Source organism: Pyxicephalus adspersus, chromosome 6 (genome assembly GCF_032062135.1).
Source record: "Pyxicephalus adspersus chromosome 6, UCB_Pads_2.0, whole genome shotgun sequence".
NCBI classification, from domain to species: Eukaryota; Metazoa; Chordata; class Amphibia; order Anura; family Pyxicephalidae; genus Pyxicephalus; species Pyxicephalus adspersus.
In genome coordinates this window covers 78,725,204-78,747,748 of record NC_092863.1, presented here as the reverse complement: position 1 = coordinate 78,747,748, position 22,545 = coordinate 78,725,204, and the positions used below count along the sequence as shown (strand labels likewise).

The window sequence follows — 22,545 nt, the reverse complement described above, 5'->3', positions numbered from 1 at the left end:
TGACACCTGGCAGTGACAATTGACACAATAGAATAATTATTTTATACCATAAAGTATGCTAAATTAAGGGCAAGCAGTAGGAGAGCTGCCAGTATAGCCAGTACAGTATTAGAGACCATTACTTTGGACAGAGGTTGATAAAGTAGATTTATATTATTGTTCTCCAGTAATGTGCAATACTGAAAGCTGAAATGTGCCCAATCATAATTTAATGGCAGCCAACGCACCATAGTTCATAGTGGTGGTCTGCTTTACAAAAAACAAAATACATGCGGCTTTCTTTGCTATGTTCATGCAATTCACATTAACATGCAGCATAACGTGCAGCAATAGTGTGAACCCAGACTACTTTATTTCAGTAGATCACAAGCATTTTTTAGCAGTGACAGATTTTTTTGGAGTGAAGAATCTTATCAGTTTGGTGTAAATTTTAAGCACTTCTACCGCAGCCAGCATATGCCACCAAATGTCATAGTTTTGTAGTCAATAGAAAAAAAATTATATTTTTGCTTTATAATGTACAGTACAACATGCACTGCTCTGTTTGGGTAAAAACTTGTTTGTTCATTAATTTTTAAAAGAAAATGATATCTTACCATCCCATGCATCAAACATATCTGTGATAAAATAATCTATAAATGATATTTGGGATTTGGGTATGCTACAGGTGTTCCGGTCAAATACTGGCATCACCACTGGCAAACCTTGTCTTTTTTCTTCATCAGTCTGCAAAAAAATAATTCAAAAGATCTATACCATGTTTTATACACAGCACAAACTGCCACAATTGCAAACGAAAACAAACTTTAATACTCAGAATGTAAAGCTTTTGTAGGAACCCCAGAACTGCCAATAAAAAAATCACAGTATACATACCGTAAATTGCAGTTCTGGCGAGATACATATTGTTACAGGTCCTCTTCCATTGGGGTAGGTAAGAATGGAGTCACCGTAATGACCTGAGCATCATTATGGACAACTTTGTCCTGTAACCCTGAATCAGCCTAATAACTCACCTCTAGAGGTATGTGTTTATAATACCCTTACCAAACAGAGGAAGGTGCTGGATTGCAAGGAGTTTGGCTATTAGGTGTGCAATACAGTAAAATCTGCTGCTTTATTTTCACTACTGCAGGCCAGATTTTTATTATTTAATAAAAAATAACTTTCTACAGTCTTATCTTATTCTTGGACCTGCTTTCTCTGTGACATTCTGTGTGCACGTGTCCTTATGCTTACATTCCAGGCTACAAAATATCTAAAATCTGTGTAAAAAAAAATACAGATTTAACATCCCAACAGACAACCTTTAAATGTTTCTTTAACATTTTCTTTTCTTAACAGTGTTGATGTTCTCTTAACTTATGTCCAGTAAATATGCAAGGAATATAACAAATGCCACTTGCCAGATGCCACTTGTACCACAGCATTGCTTCTTAAATAACCAGAGTTAAAAAATGTGCGTGGCACATACTGAGCCATAGTGAGCCATACTGAACTGTTCACTGCTGCAGGTAGATGTTATATGTAGCGTCTTCCTCAAAGCAGGGTTCACTTGCCTGAGAAGACGGTAACCACACAGCACATTCATCGCCAGTCTTAACATAGCCTTTGTGTTAAAGCCATGTGCTTTATATATTGGGTAAATGTTTGATTGAACCATATTGAGTGGTTTACCTTTACAAAATTATTACAGGTACATCAAACTTGCATTCTTCAACAGTCATTTTCTAGGTTTGAACCCACAGTTTTTGGCATTCTTCAGTTTAAACTCACCTGAGCGAAATATTCCTCTGAGATTCTCCCGGCCCATTCTATACATAAATCCAGAGGTCGGCAGGGGTTAGCTACATCTGCACATTTAATCATCATACGTTTGATGAGTACACGATTCTCCGGTGAGTTTTTGATGCTTGGCCAGCATTCACAGTCACTACCGTCACTCTGCAAACACAAGAATTACGTTACAAGAATACGTATTACCAAAACTACCAATCCAAAATTGTATCACTAAATACTACTTAATACTTCTACATACGTGTATGTAGATAATACTTCTACATACGTGTATGTAGTGTATGTAATACATATTCTACTTACGTGTTTTAACATCTCAAGAGCACTACTGTCTTCATGTTTACCCAGAAAAAGTCCGGGTAAAGGTTATTATATAGGAATAATAACCTGAAAAAGTTTTCATACATTACATGTAATATTTATACATTTTTTGCTGATTACATACATGCGCCAGTTGTTACCTGGATGAATCTGATCCAACACAGCACATTAACCTATTACTAATGGTGACTAATGAGTTATATGAGACATTATTCTTCATTCTGAAATAAATTCTTTGAGTAAGAACAATAATACATAAAAGCAAAGGAATGTTTTCTCTACATTGCTTACATTGGAGTTTGTCTCCTCAGCTGCAATGGGTTTATTGATGCTGTTTACAAACTTATTCACATGTTCAAAATGCCTGGTCATCTCTGTGGCTAACACCATGTCAATTATGGCTTGGCGAAGTGTCCGATACTGGGTCCTAAACAGAAGAAGTTATGGCATTGTGTAAATCTCATATTACCTTACCATGTCATTACACAAATAATTTTTACTGTTTTTTAATCTATCCATCATGCTTTAAAGGTCCCTGTTCAGGCACATCCTGCTAAGGGGTGACATCGAGATGATGAAGCATTGCATGGCTGCAACCAACTGATGCATTGTTTGTCTCCCTCTAACAGGCCACACAAAAAAAAACTGCCTGGGGATAGCAATATATATTTTGGATATTTGCAGGTTCAAGATCTAGTGTTCCCACATTAACATTGGGGTTTCTTAATTCAAAAGATCTGTGAAAAACAAAGTAAGCTGTTTTCTCTACATGTATTGTATAGATTCATTTTCAATATTTGCACTTTACTGCAAAATAATTCTTCATATTACCTATCCCTTCAAGAGATAGTTCTCTGTGCCCTCAAGGGAAAAGCCAAGAAATTTCTGTACTACTCATTAAAATTGTAATTACACACACACCATGAAGCACAGGTTTGATTCTACTTCCATTATAGAGCTGAGGGGTTGCTGTAACATCAATTGCTTTCTCACATGCAGGTCAACTAATATATCATTATAGCTCTCTCGGATAACCAGCATTGTCATTTGAAATCTGAACAGAATGCATAAAATTAATAGAAATTAGATTTCTGTGTACCTGTCCATGTTCTTGAAAATATTGCATTTGTTGTCCTTTGCAGTAAGCTGGAAAGCCAGCGCAGAGTGGTGACTCTCTAAGACAGCTGTATCATTGTACAGGAGGGCTAATTCACTGCCTGCATTGCACAGGAAAGAGTTGGTACGTCCAGGGTGATCAATATCATGTACCGTGGCAGCTATCAGAGCAGCAATCCTATCCAGCTGGTCAAGGCCGGCCTATAAAAAGAACTGTAGTGGTCATCCATTTAGCACAATACAACAGATGTAAGTCAGCTTTGGTTTTAACACATTCTCAATAACCAATTCTGCCTGGATAATAAAATCTGAAGCTGGATTCCATGTGGGCAACATCTCTGACAACATACCTTTGAATTCTGGTAATTCTCAGTAGCACAGCACGTATTAGTGCTTTATGGTGTCATTTAGGTTTTATGGAACTACAATGCACTTAGATAGTGTCACTCAACCAAAGTTCAGTGGAGCCCTAGGTATCCTTCAGAGGTTGGGTTGCAAGAGGTTGAGCAATGAGCAATATTCAGTCTGACGCCAATGGTCTTTTTAGCTATCTGTAAGGGTGGCATTCTTCCCACTGGCCAGTAATGAAAGAGGCATTCCTTCCACTGAGAACTATGTTAATTTATCGCAGGTTGTGGATAATGTATACCTATCAGGGGTTCCCTAAGACCTAAAAGTTATTTCAAGGATTTCCCATGTTTAAAAGGTTGAGAAAATCTGCACTAATAAAATAATGTGTTTACAAATACATTTTCTTGTGGAACCTTTATGGTGCTTGCCATGTGATCAAAGCTCAGCCTAACAACATGTTCAATGCCATGTCTGGTAACATAAATGAAGAATTGCAAGGAAACTAGTAAATTTGAGCTTATTTTAAAGTGGTGGTGAAGGGGGAATGTAAATAAAGATTAAAGTAAAGCTGTGAAATCCAAAACCCTGCTTTAATTTAAAGTAGGAAACACTACAATACAAATCTCTAAAAAATAATAATAATGTTACATACATTTTAAAAATAACTTTTATTACAGCTGCCAAAACAGTGATAGACAGATCTGGTAAAGAGATTAAGATCATAATAATAATGGTAAGTATACATATAGCCTAAGCTTTTATTCAGTCTATTTGTCCTGGTGGGTGTTGGCACTGAAATGGAAACAACTGGGTAATCCAAAATTTTACAGTTGTCTCAAAAAAAAAAAAAAAGTAAACTGAAATCAGTTGGCAATAAATTAAGGGATCAAGCAACAGTCAGTCAGTGGCAACTAAAAAAAAAGGATGTACATGTAATTTAACATTTCATCATCTGGTGCTGAAAACAATCATACCTTTACACTCTCCTTTTTCAGGAAGAAGGCTGTGGCGTGCAAGACATCTGCAGCATGTGTGGAGTTGTGGTAGGCATTAGAAGCATGGTAGTTGGCTTCAATCACTTGCAGCCAGGAACGCAGAATAGTTTCTGAACAATTCAGAAATTCACACACTCCAAAGCAAGCAAATATTTTAAGCCCAAGGTAAACCAGCGGCCTATAGGAGACAAATTTAAATTTGTTTAGATTTATAGGCTGTTCATTACCTAAAGTCAGCCCTTATTATCCCCTCTTTTCAAGAGCGCTCATTAGAGAAGAACGTATTATTGATTGATTTAGTGATCATGTTTAATGGATTATATACATTTCTAACTGAAAGATTATATTTGTAATTGTAATGTTTGTAATTTTAGTAGATTTCAAAGTTACGTACATGTTGCATTGTCACTATTTTAATCAGTGATGAACCACTTGTTTGTGATCCTTCTATCATTTATTACTTTTGTCTGTTCCTTAGCATACCCACTCTTTGCCTTGTAATACTGCTCGATGCACTTACCTTTTATTTGTAACAGTTTCTAATTCAAATATGTTAAAGTCCCAGGAATCTTCATTGTCGAGTAATTGCGCTATGCGAGGTGGGACATCATTGATTGTATTTGGCACTGATAGGTGACTATGGCTGTGGTGCATGTCTGTAATACATAGTAAATAATTATTAGTCGATAGTAATTAGGTAATAATTTAATTTCTAATTTGCCTAGTTGGTTTAAAAAAAACATAAACACCCACATGCGTTGCACTATCAAGGAACCATCCAACCAAATTTCTTATATTTCGTTTTGGTACATACTGGACAGATATAAACCACCCTCTGGTAAAACATATGCAAACTTGAGTGACATGGTCTTCTAAAATTCCACACCTGGCAAATATGAGTTTTGAGTGTCACTTTTGAGTGTCATTCTCTACCTGGTTGGTTTATAATTAATGTTATGTCATGCATTAAAAATTCACCTTTTCCAACTTGCCTCCCCATCTCTCTTTCTTAACCCACTGCTACAGTTTATTTTCCCCTACCTATTGTATACTAGGTCCCCCAAACTTTTAGATTGTAAACTTGATTGGGCAGGGTCCTCTTCCTCTCCCGTGTCATTTTTGGTACTTGTTATGTATGCTTTTTAAAATTTTGTAAAGACTTGTTATCAGTTGTGTTATTTAAAATCCACAAACTAAAGCCGATAGGTACTTTAAAGACTTCATTACAACCCTTAACTTTTACCAGACTGTAAATTCAGGACACGCCTTAGGCTTTGTTTCGAACACTCCAGTCTTTAACGTCAAAATTTGTTATAAAACTTACTTTTTGAGAAAACATATTCATTTCCTGATAGTCTTCGCAAACCATCCTGCAACAAGTAAAAAAAGCATCTTTATTTGCTTATAAATTATCTTTTGACCTTGTTTTATACCAAGCTATTAAAGTAACTTTGTAGACATTAGCAGCAGAGTCTGACATCTACAGTAGGAATTTGACCACTGGGTAAATGAATGTGTGTAAGGAAGGTGGCATACAAACACTCAAAACTTGATTACTAGAATTTTAAAAAGATATTGGATTTACATGTGAAACTGTCTCCTCTGCTAGACATGGAAGAGCTATGTAAATCACAGGACAAATGGAAAAGAACACAAATCTTTTCATTGGTATAACAACTGTATATATGTATGTATGTATGTATGTATATATATATCTGCATATTTAGCTGTTTGCCTGGTGTTCAGCTTTAAATATAATTATTAAAAATTAATCCCTTTTGTTGATGCCCAATAAGTCACATTAGATAAATATGACAAGAGATGACTGGCTTGCAGCTGTTGTCAAAGCTAATTTGATTATGCCTCGTGAAAGGTCAGTTGATTTGTGAAAGTAACTATTACTAATGCCACTGGACAGATCCCTGCAGCCGCTGAGAGGGGCATGCTTCCAATTTCTGTCAATATTTTTCTTTTTTCAGTTTTTTTTTTAGGTTGGTCGAAGTGTATGTTATATTGTAGAAATAGTGCTGAGGACGTTTTGATTAGAAAATTTCAGATAATAGATCTACAGATGTTTTTGAGAGGTTCACTGCTTGTCACATGGGCGGAGGTCATATAGCCTGCACCTGTACTAGGACCAAACTCCTATAAGCCAGTGAGGACCTTACTGCCACTATAATAAGTTCAAATCATCATTTTAAACCTAAACTTCACCTTAACTTTTGCAGCCTTGCCCTGTCCCACGCTTAAAGCGATCAGTCCTATTTCCCTGTACACAATGACTTCCACACAACAAGCATTAGAACCTGCCGAAGGCTTTCTAAAGTGGAACTAAACCCAAAACAAAAATATTACACAACATTTAATCCTGCAGATCCCTCGATGATGCAGGTCCATCCCGCAATCCGGTCCTGTGTCGTCCTCGAATTCATCTTCTTCCTGGCGCCACTGTGGAAACGCTGGGCGCCGCCATTCTCATTCTTCACTTTTTCTTCTTCCTCTGTCTTCTTGGCACTTCACCCGATCTCACACTGAGCAGGTGCGAGATTAGGTGACCTAACCCGCTGTAAAGGGGAAAAAAAAGAGAGCGGATCTCACTGTGCTTGCCTGAGATCGGCACCTCTTTCCCTTAATAGAAAAAATGCAACTTCTGCGCATGTCCGAGATTAGAGCATGCACAGAAGGAGCACCCAGAGCCTCCTGGGATGCATGACATAGGAATCCTGGGAGGCTCTGCACTCCCATTCAGTCTTTTTTTTAAAAAAAAAAACTTCAAAAAATTAAAAAATGACTAAAACTTTCCCTTTATATATAAGGGTTGTCTACCTTAAGTGAAAATGTTGAATTTAGGTACACTTTAAGTTGACCTTATTTTCTGTCTGATGGATTAGTCCACTTCTCCTTAAATGTCCTGACCCTCCCCTATTTGCTTCCTGTCCGCTCATTCATTTAGCCTCAGCATAATGTCTGGGTTTTTTAGGTTATTCTGCATGCAAATGCAGTTAATCCAGGAATATCTATGTGCTGATACTGTGTGAGAGGCAGTGCTGTGAGCTGAGAAATTACCAGTCTTTTCTAAAATGTACTATCTTTTGAAGAAGGATTACAAAGTACAAAGTACAGGGAACCAAGAAATACTACACACCTAGAAGAAAACGATTTTAGGCTACATTTAAGGTGCTGACTAGGGTTCAGTTTTAAGCCTACAATGAGTCTATACATTCAAATGTGTGATGATGTCAAGCACATACACTACAATAAAATTATTTTTAGGTCCTCCTATAACCTATATACTGAAATTGGTTAATAAGAAGGATGTAATCCCTTGCTGGCTTTAAAGGATAAGAGATTTAGGTAAGATTGGAGAAGGTATAGCAGAATATAGTATTGGTAAATTAGGCTAAGTTGAGGTGACTTGGTATACCTGTACAATCTTTATTGATTTAATGCCTTCAGTACCAAGAGCTACCAAATGATTATTTCTGCACAGAAGATCTGCCAATCTGAATGTGATAACAGGAAAATGAAATGCAGTAGAAAAAAAAAATGTCCAATTCATGTTACCTAAAATATTTAGGTAGCCTCAGCCAACCGTGAGCAAATTTACAGAAGAACAACACCGTAATGTGTATCTAAAACCAGTAAAAGAAGATAAAGAAATCTATATGTATAATATACTCCCCACTCTATCCAAAATCGAATAACAAAAAATGGTGGCTCTTTAGGAGATGTCCCAGTAGAAGGTGAGGGATGTTGGATGCTGAACGGCTCTAGTCATTTTTTCATCATAGTTTTTATTGGTTTACATTTGTGACAGCTCAATTACCTAAACATGTACTGGCCATCTTTTTATAACTGCTTACCGTCATTAGACCCCCAACAAGGTCACTTGTGTGGGGATCCTCTTCTTTGGTTGCTAGTTGTGGAGAATAGAGCTCTGTGGTCCTTAAAATTTCTAATACTCTGTCCAAAGCCTCTGCCACTGTAACGGGACTGTTCTCCTGAGCTGCATTTATTATGTTAATGACCTTAAGAGACAATCAGACAATGATCACCTTTGCAGCATATAACACGTCAGCAAGATAGCTTTAGATCCATGGCTTCATCTAAATACTACTTTTTCAAGTAAATAATCCGGCTCTCCTACTGTCAGAAAACACGAGGTTTATGCATGTAGCCCTTTATCATTACCTTTGTAATGGGAGCCTCTATGGTCATGGTATGAATCCGAGCCATTGAAGAATACCTGTGGTTCTGTAAACTAGCTGCTGTAAAGTAAAAATAGTAAATAAAATACAAGAAAAATAGTAAATAAAAATAGTAAAATAGTATAGTAAAACAAAAATAATCACTACAAAGACCATGTCAGTAAAGCATATTGAGAATTGTCTGTATTTAGATGTCAACAACAACAACTAGCATTTTCTAAAGGAGGTCAACAATGGCTGCATTCCTTTTCCTTTTTATTCAGGTAAATGAGTAATTTTTTAAACCTTTAAAGTATATATATATATATATATATATATATATATATATTAATATATATATATATATATATATATATATATATATATATTATATATAAAAAATAAAAATATATTATAAAAAATATTCTATAAAAATAAAACCATGTTAACATTTTAGTATAATAAATTAAAACAAAGTAACATTAATTATTTAGAACAATTCAAGTCAAAATGATTCCATATAAACACATCGGGGGTGATTTACTAAATAAATATAATTTGAGCGTAGTAAATGCGGAGTCACTTTGCAAAGAATATCCAATCACATGCACATAAATATGAAACAACATGATTGGATGGTTTAAGTCAGTGGAGTGTCACCATGTTGACAAAGCTAAGTGAAGTGTCCTTTGCAGCTGCTGATTTTTCTAATGCATATCAACCCTGTCATCTCTATCAAGTTTGTTGATTTATAAAGTGGAGCAGGTTTATGTCAGAAATGGAACTGTGTAAGTTTCCTTACCATCACTGCTCCGTGACGTGATTGACTTTACATCTATTGACTCTTTCCTTCTGTTCTTATGTCTGAATGAGTGGGAATGAGACTCTGAAAGGCAATGCAAAGATTTCATAAAAGGTGTTAAGAATACAAAACACAGGATTTACTACCCAGACAGCTCTAAGGCTAGATGTGACTTTTTCCAGGGCAAATTACAATGAGCCACCTATATCAGCGCATTTGAGAGATTTGTGGCAGTGTTGTGAAAGCGACCAATTTAATCCTTGCATTTACACTCCCATACCACATGGTAATTCACAGACAACTGGAAGTGTTAACCGGTCATGTCTAAGTGGTTTTAGAAGCTCCTTGTTGCCTTACTTGTAGACAAGAGCTCCTCCTATATATACACCCATTTATATTTAAAGAAATTTTAGGTTCAGACACAATTTTTCATGTCTTTTGGTCATTTTGTTGCTCACTGGGTCTGTCACATGATAGGTCTGCATTACATTTCCTAAATAATGGCCCTTAACTTGCTGTCAAATAAGATGCAATGTTTAAAGAGCTACATACTATACAGCAGTGTTTTTCAACCATCTTTGAGCCACGGCACATTTTTTACAGTAAAAAAATCCTGCGGCACACCACAAATCAAAAGTGTTACAAAATTACACTTTATAGCTAATTCTGGCCTCTAAAAATAAACAAGGCGCTTGAGGTACCTACTGCCACCCACTGACATGGAAGAGTATTACATTACTCTGCCAGTCACTACAGCACAGGCACTCGACAATGGTAATTGGATAATTTCCCACGGTACACCTGAAGATCTCTCACGGCACACTAGTGTGCCAGGGAACAGTGGTTGAAAATCACTGCTATACAGTACAAATCACAATTTATTATTTTAAAATACTGGGTTGCATATAATTATATATATGTTATATAAATATAATTATACATTATAACCTTAAAAAATGGAAAGCAAGTCACCTGTAAGTGCCTTTTCTCCAGAGTATTTTTCATCTCTGCTTATCTTGTAGATCTAGAAGAATAAACAAAAAAGTAAAGGTAAGTCAGCTGCTTTATCTGTTTCACATTCACTTAGTGGTCAGTGAGCAATTTGAAAATGTCTAGTTGGTCACCAAGCACTTTGATGATCACTTTGATGATCTTTAAACGCTTTGATCACTTAATGCTCACCGAGCACTTTGATGAGCATTTTGGTGATCGCTTTGCTGACAACTCTGCTAATCATCTGATGGTCACTGGTAACTTCAATTGTCATTAATCCCCTTCATGAAAGTTTAAATTATTTTTTTAATATCTAGGTAGAGTACAAATGCCAATAACATATGTAATATGCATTTATATATTTTGGAACAATCTAACATTTTTAATTTCTTCAAAACTAATGCAGTTTTATTGGATGGAAATGTGCTGTGTTTGATGGCTGCTTTTTTCACCAAAACACCTAATACAATGTTATCTGTTTAAAAGCTTTATTTCTTGCTGGTCCAGCAAAAAATGGGGCCTTCCTAATATTCTTCTGTACACAACAATGTACCAAAGACTCAATGATTGTGTTGAAAGACGGCCTACAAACAATCTACTTAATTTATACCCAGTGGGAAACAGGAAACCTTTTGCAAGTAGAAAAATAGTTTGCTATTGCCCATCTCTGCTTTAGTAAATGTGTGTTTCATGGCTGTGGTATTGCAATTGGTATGACAAATTTAGTTTTTTTTAACTGCAGATAACATGGAGAAAGGTTAACAGCCTTCTGGTATGTTTAAATACCTGTTTTCTCTCCACATCCTGTCCAGGAGATGGAACAAGAAACGAGAATCTCTCCAAAATCATTGGAATTCCAATCTTAGGGAGTTTTCACAAAAACAGGTGGCCCCCATAAAAGATTTTTCTTACTTTTTGCTTGGATAACCGCTCTAAACTTTTAATTTTCAGGTCATTTGCCATCGCAGTGACAATATCATTGGGACAAATAGCAAATCCCTCTTGAAAATGGGTTTCCTTCTTTTCCAATCTATCCAATAAAACTTTTACAAAAGGTGATATTCCTTCCTAAGTATCTAAAACTTAATAACTTTGCTGTTTCTGATATTAATATTATATTGGGATTACCATCATGCAACCATTGACTCACACATCCAACATGTCAATTTAGCTGGGAGTGTGTCCACCAGTGTGAGTGTATGTCTACCTTAAGACAGAGGTTTTGAGATTGTAGGCATGAAGGACTGTTTCTTACCAACATTTAAAAAGTTAGCCATGTGAACTATCACTTGATAAGCTATTCTGAAAAATTGTATGCTCCCCTGAAAAAAAAGAGTTAGCAGAATGTGGAAGAATGGGGAATTTCAGCTAAGCACAGAAATTTTGTACATAAAATATCAAACTGACTGTACCTGTTTGTTGTTGTCACTGCCACTACAGAGCTTCTTAATCGACACAAAATGTCTTATTTTCCTACAAATATAAACATGCAATAATTAGTCATCGACAACTAGTTTTCAACCACATTACAAAATTACTAAAGAGTGGTCTTTTGTGCATGCATTTTATACCTATTTTTAATCTTTAGGATGAAACTATGTCAGAAATGCAAAGCTCAACTAAACTCCAAATTGAAAAAAGTAAATTTTATTAGCATTTAGGTTCACAAGTGAATACAAGCAGTGTAAAGAAGCAAAGTGAAGGGCAGAATATCAGTTTTATGTGCCAAAGATACTTGCACACTGCACTAAATCTAATTTTTTATGCCAAATGTGACCAAGTGCCACAAAGTAGGAAGAACAATAGATACCAGTGTACATTTAACAGCTTCCTTGCATTACCGTAGAAACAATACATCTAAATAAGGAGGTGGGGGTGACCAATTGTAAGACATCAGTCTGTAACAGGTAGCTAAAGAGATAAGATGACAGCACAGCTACAAAAAAGGGTTTTTACATTTAAAAAAGTAAGATCCAAAGCTTATACTTTGTACTAATCAATATGATTACATTGAATTTGCCTTGTTCAGTTCTGGCTGTAGTTGTGCTTTAAGTGTGGCTAAAACTAAAGAAGCATAAGGGTTTATTGCAATAGCCAATGTTGCCTCTATACATTTGTGTTTGTTTATAAAGCAATCATACTAAATTCCAGATAGCTAAAAACCAAAATCCATAAGGAAGAACAAAATCATAAATGTGTTTATTTGCCAACTTGATGATATTTATACTCACCCTCCTTGACCAACTACTGGAGTGACTCTCACATGTTGCTGGATGCTGTCTCCCGATTTTCGTCTTGCATAATATATCCCTTGCCATTCCTTTTAGAGATAAAAGTGAAAAAAAGTTAAAGATAACTGGTCAAATCTTCACCCAAAAGTTAGAAATGTGTAAAAAAAAACTTGCTGTTTGGCAGATAGGTAACTTATAACAGTTTGTTGGGAAAGATGATCTGTCTTCTTGTCCTTGTCCACCCAATACAGCTTCCTGCAATGGTGTGGCAACAATGCTCCACTCCTCATGTATTAGGAGCCCCCACTCTCGCCCAGGCATCATGGACTCATACACTAGAGCAGGGGTGGCAAACTCTGTTTATGCCTCTTTCTCTATTATAAGCTTGTTCAAGATTGAATGTGAAGCAAAACCTCTTTGTTTCCATATGAAAAGGGTTTATATCCAATGAAAAGAAAAATGGTCCTCAAATTTTTCATTAAATTTCAAGGTTGGCCCACAACTTTGTCTAAGTTTTTAATTTTGGCCCTCTGTGTATTTGAGTTTGACACCCCTGGACTAGAGTAAAAGAAGCCTTTCTTACAGTCAGCATATGTTATAGATATGAAAAATTCACAGAAATTTGGGCCCCTTGGGACTCTTATCTTTTATCTGCCACTAATATGTTCCAACATATACCTACTAATTTTCAGTTAGGCCCTGGTAATATTTCTCCTCCTTTTACTTCCTCACGAGTAACCATGGGGACTTCCTCTAATTAATTACCATATACCTGTCTTCCACCATGACTTTCTACTTGAAATCTGAGTCATATAAGTTTTCTGTTCCTGGTTATTGTTAAGTTGTTAAAATGTTACATTGTATTTCTTGGCTACCTTCTTATCCTTCTTACATTTGTTGTTTTGTTTATTAGTTGGAAAAACTAAAAAAAAAATTCAATTTTTTTCAAAAAAAGAGCCCCCCCACTTTAGAGTTCCCACTTTAAAGTGCCTGCTTGCATTGAAAAAATGTTGCAGGGTGTGTGGCTATCAGCACTGTCACTTCTGAAAGGGATTTTAGGTACCATCACCCTGATTTGCAACTAGAGACTGCACCTCTGTGACTTTTGCAGCACTACAAGGGGCAGCTAGCACGTGTAATGCATTGTACAGTTCAACAACAACAACATCATCATCAGTAATACACATAATGGGTAGATGTGCCTGAAAATTGGATGCCTTGTACCTGTCTCCTTCTGTAGGAGTACTGTACACCTCCAACCCACTCTCCTCCTTGTGGTTTTATAATGCACGCAGAACGGATTTTCTTGGGTAATTCCATATTTCCATACGACATGATCTCACAATCTGTAAACTATCATATAATACTTAAGCTCCCTTAACAGTGACCCGAAAACGTAACACATAATTTTATCCCAGTACAAAATCTTGTACCTCATCTGTTTTACAGTTACACTTTTTAATCCTTACTATAGTTTTAACCCCCTAAAGAGAAACTCTACTCTGCAGGATGTGACTGAAAAGGCAAACGCAGAGCAAACTTTAATCACAGCATTACCTATAGATTTTCTGTAGCTGGCCTTTGCCCAATTATTGACTTTCCAATCATTAGTCTGCACTCTGTTGAAAGGCAGTAGCTTTCAGTCCGAGCCAAATCGCGAAATTTGACTTTCAAATGTCTTAATCCTAACAGGTAGACACAAGTGCTCTGGATCTGACTAAAGCTACGTACACACGTCAAATTTTTTGGCTTCGGCCGGATATCGGGCGAGAATCTGGCGTGTGTAGAGCCCGCGTCGTTTATCGTCCGTCCTGGCGGATCCACGAACGATGAAAGACGAGCCATCCTAATGCAAGGGAAGGGGGAGAGCGCGCAGCAGGGTGCCGCTCCGTCGCTCTTCCCTCTCCATAGAGCAGAACAGTGCTGTATGTACAGCACTCGTTCATGCATCGCGTGGTTCTTATCGTTGGAAAGGATCGTGAAAGATCATTTCCAACAACAAGAATTGCACGTGTGTATGCGGCTTTAGGTTAAAAGTTAAGGGCACATAAAGGATAGACTTTGCAGGGTACTGTTTATGCACAACTATTTTTTTTAAATCTTCCTATAACATAGCAAATCTTCCTTTATTTATTTATTTCCACTTTAAATGCCTGACAAACCTTATTGACTCCAAATCAACATTCTTGAGGAACAGAGAGTCCTGTCTCTTTCTTTATTTTTGATTCCTATACCCACGTGAAAAAAAAAAAAAACTAAAGTGTAAATATCAATATTGGATGCAGCTGTCCGCATGCTCACCTTTCCCTTTTTGATGCAAGTATTGATGGTATCTAAAAGGTCTGCTCGGTTCTTGTCACTTTTTGGCAATTCTATCAGTTCTTTTCCCAGGAGTTCCTCCTTGTTATAGCCCATCATCCGTTCAAATGCTGGATTAACATACTGACAAGTTATAAGTACTTAGAACTGTGAAGTTAATATGAGTTTGTTTTAAAACATTATTATGAATTATAATAATAATTAGTAATTTATCATCATTAATAAATCATAAGAACAGAAAATAGTAAAGTGGTGTAATAAGAGATAGGGCAATTAGAAAGCACTCAGCTCCTACATATTGTAGCACCATCATTATTAAAGACAAATAAAATTGTTATCGGACAAAGGATATACCTGATTATTAAATACCAAATTATGAACATTAGGTAATCCTACACAGAAGTGTGCCAAATGATAGATTAAAAAAAAATATTTCTTCAATCCAGTGGGGTTTGACAGCACAGGCATGTGTTAATTGTTTGCTTTACAAGAAGACTTTTTTATTGAGTGAAAAAAGAAAAAGGGGGTAAAACAATGGAAAAAACAATACATAAAAATATATATAAAGGTATACACATACATTAAATAACAAGGGGAAGGTTGGGAAGGGGGGATAGTCCTGGCTGTTCAAAACATGTACATCTACTGGGACTTTCGGGGGGTCAGGACCTTGGACAGGCTGCGCTCTGCACATTAAATTCCTCTTTGGGAATACTACATGTACTTGCAACTGCAACATTGTATATGCCCTACTGTTAGACAGGTGTGTTGCCCCCCCGACCATCACCTCTTTTGAACGCGTCTGCCTCCAGGATCCCTTGGCTCCGGGCTTTATATCTCCAATTCATTGTTCTTCCTTCCCCCTGGTCTCAGCCTTATGTGTGCAGATGGAAGGACTGGGAAAATATTTGGAGGGCAGTGTCTTCCTGCTCCATTAATGTAACTGGTCAAGAGTTCTCATACAAGGTCCTACTTGACTGGTATCTGACACCATCCTGCATGGTGCACATTAACCCAGAATGCCAGGGCGCTGTTTCCATGGATGTGATGACATAGGTGACATGCTCCACAATTGGTGGACTTGTCTGAGGATTGCCGGCTTCTGGGATTCAGTACATGCCTTGCTAGGCATGTTGATACATGGGACACTGGGTCCTTGCCCCTAGCAGGCTCTCATACATTTCTCAGACTTGGCACTCCCTCGGCCCTCCAGAAAACTGGCACCTTTGTGTTTTTGGCAGCTCAACAAGCAATCGCCAGGGCCTGGAGGACCAACCGTGAAGCTTTTGGGAAGGTCAAATCTAGAATGGATGTCTTCATGATCAATGAGGAATTGACCAGTGTCTTGACAGACACCCATGACAAATTCATGACGGTGTGTGAAATCTGGATTGCTCTTCGCCATCCTGACTTTCGAATGTCCATGTCTATGTGGCTGTGATGCCAGATCGCTGGACACTCTTACGCTGCGGGTACTCTGCACTACCCTGGCATAAATTTCTACCCTCTCCCTTCCACCTCTTCTTCTACCTCTTTCCTATATTCCCTCTGTTTTTTCTCCCACTTCTATATCCCTTTACCTGCCCACAGATTTTTCTCGTTTCCTCTCCAGCCCCCTCCCCCAACTGGGTACATCTTGAATAGGCCACATCCGCTACCTTACCTTTTTTCGCCCTAAGAAATCTTTGATGCCTGATTGCAACACAAGCAGTTGCACTTTATGCATTTAAATTTGTTGGAAACTGTTAAGCTACGTACACATGACAAATTTTTCTTGCCCGATAGTCGGCTCAGGGCGGATATTGGGCGAGAATCTGGCGTGTGTACAGCCTGCGTCGTTCATTGTCTGTGGATCCAGCCTGGCAGAATCACGGACGATGAACGACGAGCGATCCTAATGCAAGGGAAGGGGGATAGCGCACAGCAGGGTGCTGCTCCGTCGTTCCGCGGTTCTTAACGTTGGAAAGGATCGTGAAAGATCCTTTCCAATGACAAGAATTGCACGAGCGTACGCAGCTTTAGATATCGCTTGTGTAGTTTATAATGTTACCCCTGTTCTTTGCATGTCCTACAGAATTACATGCTTTGAAGTGTCTTCATCTTTTTTCTACATAGGAGTACAGAAGTGAATAATTTACAGATGTAGGGCTGAGAAATACTTCCTGCATATATGTGTGTAGTCTGGTGCTTATCTGGAACTGCTTTTAACCTCTTTTCAGTAGCATTGCTGTTTTTACAAACACTCTTATCTATACTCTGGGCTGTGCCAGGTCTCTTGTTAAATCTCTAAAGGTAATACACTCCAACAATAAACATAACCATACAACCGGAACACTACTAATTGCATAAATTACTTATCTGTACCTGTATGACATGTTCTTCACTTGTAATCTCTATGGCTTCTTGGCAGTGTTCTAATGCCGTAAATATTGAATTGCAGGACCTACAACAAACACGCAGTCAATGATTATTAATAAGTTACACACAAGAGAGGCTTTCACATCAAAAATTTAGATATACACAATAATGGAAATCTTCTACTGGCCAAACTCACTTAGGTATGAGCTACTTAACTTCAAGATCAAAGTTAATGTAGAGTAGAATGTCCAGGCAAAAAGAATTATAGCTATTTAATTACCAGAGATTGTTATTGTATTGTTAAAAGTAACGTTTGCAAAACATTAAGGATAACTCTAGGCTATCAGTATAATCAATGACTGACTTTTTTGCAATTTGCAATTGTTTTACAGTCCATTCCATACCTTTATTTTCAACTGCAGGTGTTTGTACTAGCATGGACAGATCATGGTCTTTCAAGACCCTTTATAAGCAACAGCAGCAGCACCACTGCCCACATATTAAAGTATAAATAAAGGCTCCTGTATGACCCATTACTTTGTGATGCACAAGCCTTATGAAGACACTGCAGGGGACTGTAATGCATTTACTACATTGCATATAGAATTGTGGGCTGCTTGAAACACATCTTTCTGCCTAAACTTCCCTCCTGACACTATCACAGGAAATATGTAAGCGACTGCTACAGTGAATATTGGTTGGTATTTCATATATCTGCATGCACCACTCTACCAGCATTAGGAACTGGTATATTATTGGTTGCAAAGCAATTTAATGTAACCTGTCACAAGGAAATGATGAAGTCTGTCAATGATGACCTATCATTTTAAGAATTCGAGGTGCTTCATGCTTTGGTTTCAAAGCTGCTTGAGTATTTGAAATTGAATTGTGTATAGAAATTCTGAAACTTTTCCGACAGCATACTTCTTAAGGGTCTGTGACTTTAAAGTCAGAGCCAGCATTCTCAGATAGAGATCAGCAATAGCAGACCCTGAACTTTACTCATGATAGCTTCACTTCAAACTGTAGAGCAAACATCTGAATAAATGAATTAGCCCATGAAAGCATCAAGGGGAATAGGATGTTTCTACTTGTCATGACATTGTGGATGCCTAAATAGAGCCATTCCAGTGCAAAGAATCTGAAAAGTCCTAAACCTGAACTCTAAGCAGAGATGAAAGACACACACAAGTGGTGATGGAAGAAAAAGGCACAGTGACAGCTAGATGTGCTCATCACTGCGGTATATAGGAAGTGGGTTAAATGATGCTACCATCAAGATGAAGACATCTCGTGGCAAAAAAATACTGCATGCATAATGAAGGTGATTTTTGCTCAAAAGCTTGATTTGCTATTTTATTTTGTAAATATTAATCTTTTTTATGCTGTTACTAATGAAATAATTATTTTTGCATGCTACATTTGTAAGAAGCTCTGATTTCTATAATGTATGCTTATGCAGGCTTAGTAAATTTGCCACCTACCATGCTTGAAGTAGATTTAAATCCAATAAATTAAAAAAATATCAGTTTTTAAATGTTAGTGTCATTTCAAGAGTAGTTTTCAGCCTTTCTTAAAATATTGCAGTCATTTAAATAATACCTGTTGGTTCTGTCATTAAGGTCCTTGTTCAAGCACTTTCTGTAACGGCTGATTTGCCAACTACAAGACCCCCTGCTGACAACACAGCGTGTATTGGCAGCAATGTTCCATTAAAAGCCTTGTCAGTAAATTGATGGAAACAGCCACAGTGCTATGGTTACGTAGGAGCTGGAAGACAGCATGGGATATCAAGATTAATTTAGGCACCTGACAGTCAGGAACTGTCAAGCCTTAGGGAGACATGTCACTGCTCATTTTTTGGTCCTAAAATTTAAAGTGTTAAAATATAAATCTTTTAAATGGAAAGTCAGCAATATACAATATCTTGGATTAAATAGACAAATTTTGGCAGTTCTGCTGTGACAACAACACTCCAGATAAAAAGTTCTGCAGTTCTTTACATTATTTACCAGCTCATCTCCTAAATATATCGTAATAATTATGCTGTTGTATTGAACAAAAACATTAATAACAATAATATACATACATACCTCAGTTTGAATTGTGAGCGGACCTCTCCATGTTCTATCTGGATTAGCTCATTGTAACAGGCAATCATACTGTTATTTTCATAAAATCTCTGCAAAACATATAAAACAGATTGCTTAGCTTTAAAATGACATTATTTGGAAAATATAGTATGATGTTCATGTGCTATGATGTCCAATGGGCCTCAAAACTTTTAGTTTCTTGAAGATCAAGTTACTTACCACTTGTCGCTCACGGGCATTACGGGAGTTACAGCTGCTATCATAATCTATTTAGATCACAGATCACTGACCTGGTTTGGCTCCAACAACCCTAGAGTGTCTTGAATTCACTGATCGTATGCAATGCCACTAGGGCATGGGATTTTTACAGGACAGATAGCCTGCTCTCGAGTCTAAAGAATTTGCCAACTGCACCTCTACTAGTTGTGTTACCTAGTTGCCTTGACCACTGTGTAAAGGTCGTATACTAAAAACTTTTAATAAAGAACAATAGCATAGATAGCTGGCATTTTAACAGTGACAGATAGCACATTAATGGTTGCAGCAAAATTCTACATTTCTCTTGAAACAATTCATGTGCCACCTATGCAACATATGTTGCATATTCATTTTTGCAGTATAGGTGACCCATGTGTTTTTTTTAGAAAGTGACTTATGGATTGTTGCAGAAAAACATGCTGCAACCATCCATGTATCACCTACAAGGCAAAGATGTCGAACTTTAAGTTTGAGGTTGTGTCATTATGATATTAACTGCATGAGCAGACATTTTTGTTTCAGTATAGCACTGATTATGTTTCTGATTGTCAGTATGGTACAGATTATGTCTCTGTGGACATATTTCCTGACTAGTCAGTATGGTACTATATTTATATGCAATTATGTTGTGTTAGTACAGAACTTCAGTGTTTCTAGATGTAGTAGTATGGCATTATTAATGTTTCTACATGTATTATTATGGCAAAAAAGATATTGTTTTCAGGCTCTATTCTACTTGTACGGTATAAGCCTAAATAAGCCTGAAGACATGTTTTTTCTTGCATACGCTAATGATTTTGCCTGCAGATGTGTTTGTACTTGTGTGAGATTGTATGGGATTGTTAAACATGGCATTAATAAAAATTGAATGGCAAGCAGTCATGCAACACAAATAGGTAGCATTTACTACCATGATACAATAGTAAAATAGTAATGAAAGACTGGGAGTGAAGGATTGTTTTCTGTTGTTTTTGTGTGTTTTTAATGCTGTGTGCATCAGTGGGCTCTCTGGACTCTCTGGTAGGCACAGTCCATCCCTCCTAAATTTGTTGAGATTTCCCTGTAGGCATTGCCAACACTGTGAATACTGTACAGAACACTTTTAGCAGAAATGGTCTTTTATGAAGACAACAAATATCACAACACTCTAAATCAACTATTAAAAGGTGTACATTCCTGGCTTCATTGAATGTCTATGGAAGATGGAGGGAGAAAACAACAATCCTTCACTCCCAGTATTCCATTATTATTTTACTATTCTATCATAGCAGTAAATGCTACCTATATGTGTTGGGTGACTACTTCCCACTCTGTCGATTTTTAACAATGCAATATCTATAGGAGTCCCACATGACCATTGGATGGGCATGTTCAGGACATACAATCATTTAGGTTGGTTATAGAACCTGCACTTGTTGTTCTCCGATTATTAAGTCAGCTTTTTTCTTTCCTACTCCATAATACAGACACATTTGTAACTGTGTCATCTTTTTAAAGCCACTGTAGGCTGAGGGTTATCAGATTTTGCACATCCAAACTGCGTATGATAAATAATATATAATAAATCACTATTCTCTTATAAAAACTACAGTTATCTCACCCTGTTGAATCCAGTATGCAGGAGAGGAAGGACTGAGGTTTCTTCTTGATCAGATGCTCTGCAACACAAAACGAAAAGAATTCTCATGAATACACACTTGCACAACTGGTTGTACAATCCCAGCATCTGGGAAGTGCCAGGATGAGAATGTTCCATGTGCATGCTTGGATATTACGTTGTCCTGAACCTACAAAAGTGGTAAGGGTCAATGAGGTTGTTTGAGGACATTGCACCACTGAGAAATGGAGGTAAATATAGGCAGGATTTAGTTCCGTTTTCAGTTTGTACCCAAAACATCCTAACCATACAGCTTGCACTTCAATGCAATGGGCATTAGTAGTTGGAATTAATGGGAGGAGTGGAGCTGGGTTTGACTTACACTTATATAAATTTTCAGATAACCTGTCTGTATCTCCAAATCTCCACAATGTGTAGACGTGCATTTTAGTAAATGCTAAAACTCTATGGATTTAAGAACGTCTATGCTCCTTATGTGCTCTCTGGTGACCTTTTTTGAATTGGCCAGAAAAATATGTCATTAACAAGGGGGCCTGCCAGCATGAACACCATGACAGTGGTGGATCAGCGGTCCCTTGACAGGGAAGCACTGCTATCCAGGGACCTAGACTGTAGATTTAGGCAAATATATTTTTTTTCACAGGTTAAGACCTGATTTAATCCTTTGAGATGGTTAGAGAAGGGTGTAAAGAAGGTATGTGCAAATTTTAAATTCTGACCAGAAAAAATGCTTGACTTTTAATGCATTTCTTCATTATATGCTCAGTTAAAATTGACCATTTTTTTATTTTAACTGAATGAGAATAAAATACTTTGTAGAAAAGTGTTACTATTTAAACAGGAATGTTAAACAAGTAGAACACAAACTTACAAACGTGGGACAACAGCAAGAACTGTAGTGTGCTCTGATGGCTTTGTTGCTCGTATTGATCTGTAAAAGTATTTAAGAAAAAACAAATTACCAATCTGAAATCAGGTGTCAACATTTTTGTAAATATAATACTTCTGGGTCCCTGACCTGTCTGTATGATTGCTCTGGGGGTCAGAAACTCAATTGCTAAAACGAAAACCCAAAAAGTGTATTTGTATTTGTTAGATGCAGAATT

General features: G+C 37.1%; 1 protein-coding gene across 2 annotated transcripts in view; it reads right to left on the bottom strand.

Annotated features, from left to right (window-relative positions):
- PDE8B (phosphodiesterase 8B) overlaps positions 1–22,545 on the bottom strand; it is a 100,815-nt gene that overhangs the window by 7,998 nt on the left and 70,272 nt on the right. For both annotated transcript variants that reach the window (XM_072416302.1, XM_072416301.1), the window contains exons 4-21: positions 22,311–22,370; positions 21,422–21,479; positions 19,564–19,652; positions 17,477–17,555; positions 15,095–15,235; positions 12,794–12,882; positions 11,975–12,035; positions 10,542–10,593; positions 9,570–9,653; positions 8,772–8,848; positions 8,444–8,608; positions 5,905–5,950; positions 5,101–5,236; positions 4,560–4,758; positions 3,218–3,435; positions 2,410–2,545; positions 1,777–1,944; positions 597–726 (exon numbers count right to left, since the gene is read on the bottom strand). In XM_072416302.1, coding sequence (XP_072272403.1) covers positions 597–726; positions 1,777–1,944; positions 2,410–2,545; positions 3,218–3,435; positions 4,560–4,758; positions 5,101–5,236; positions 5,905–5,950; positions 8,444–8,608; positions 8,772–8,848; positions 9,570–9,653; positions 10,542–10,593; positions 11,975–12,035; positions 12,794–12,882; positions 15,095–15,235; positions 17,477–17,555; positions 19,564–19,652; positions 21,422–21,479; positions 22,311–22,370 — 1,988 coding nt within the window. The remainder of the gene's footprint in view (positions 1–596; positions 727–1,776; positions 1,945–2,409; positions 2,546–3,217; positions 3,436–4,559; positions 4,759–5,100; positions 5,237–5,904; positions 5,951–8,443; positions 8,609–8,771; positions 8,849–9,569; positions 9,654–10,541; positions 10,594–11,974; positions 12,036–12,793; positions 12,883–15,094; positions 15,236–17,476; positions 17,556–19,563; positions 19,653–21,421; positions 21,480–22,310; positions 22,371–22,545) is intronic.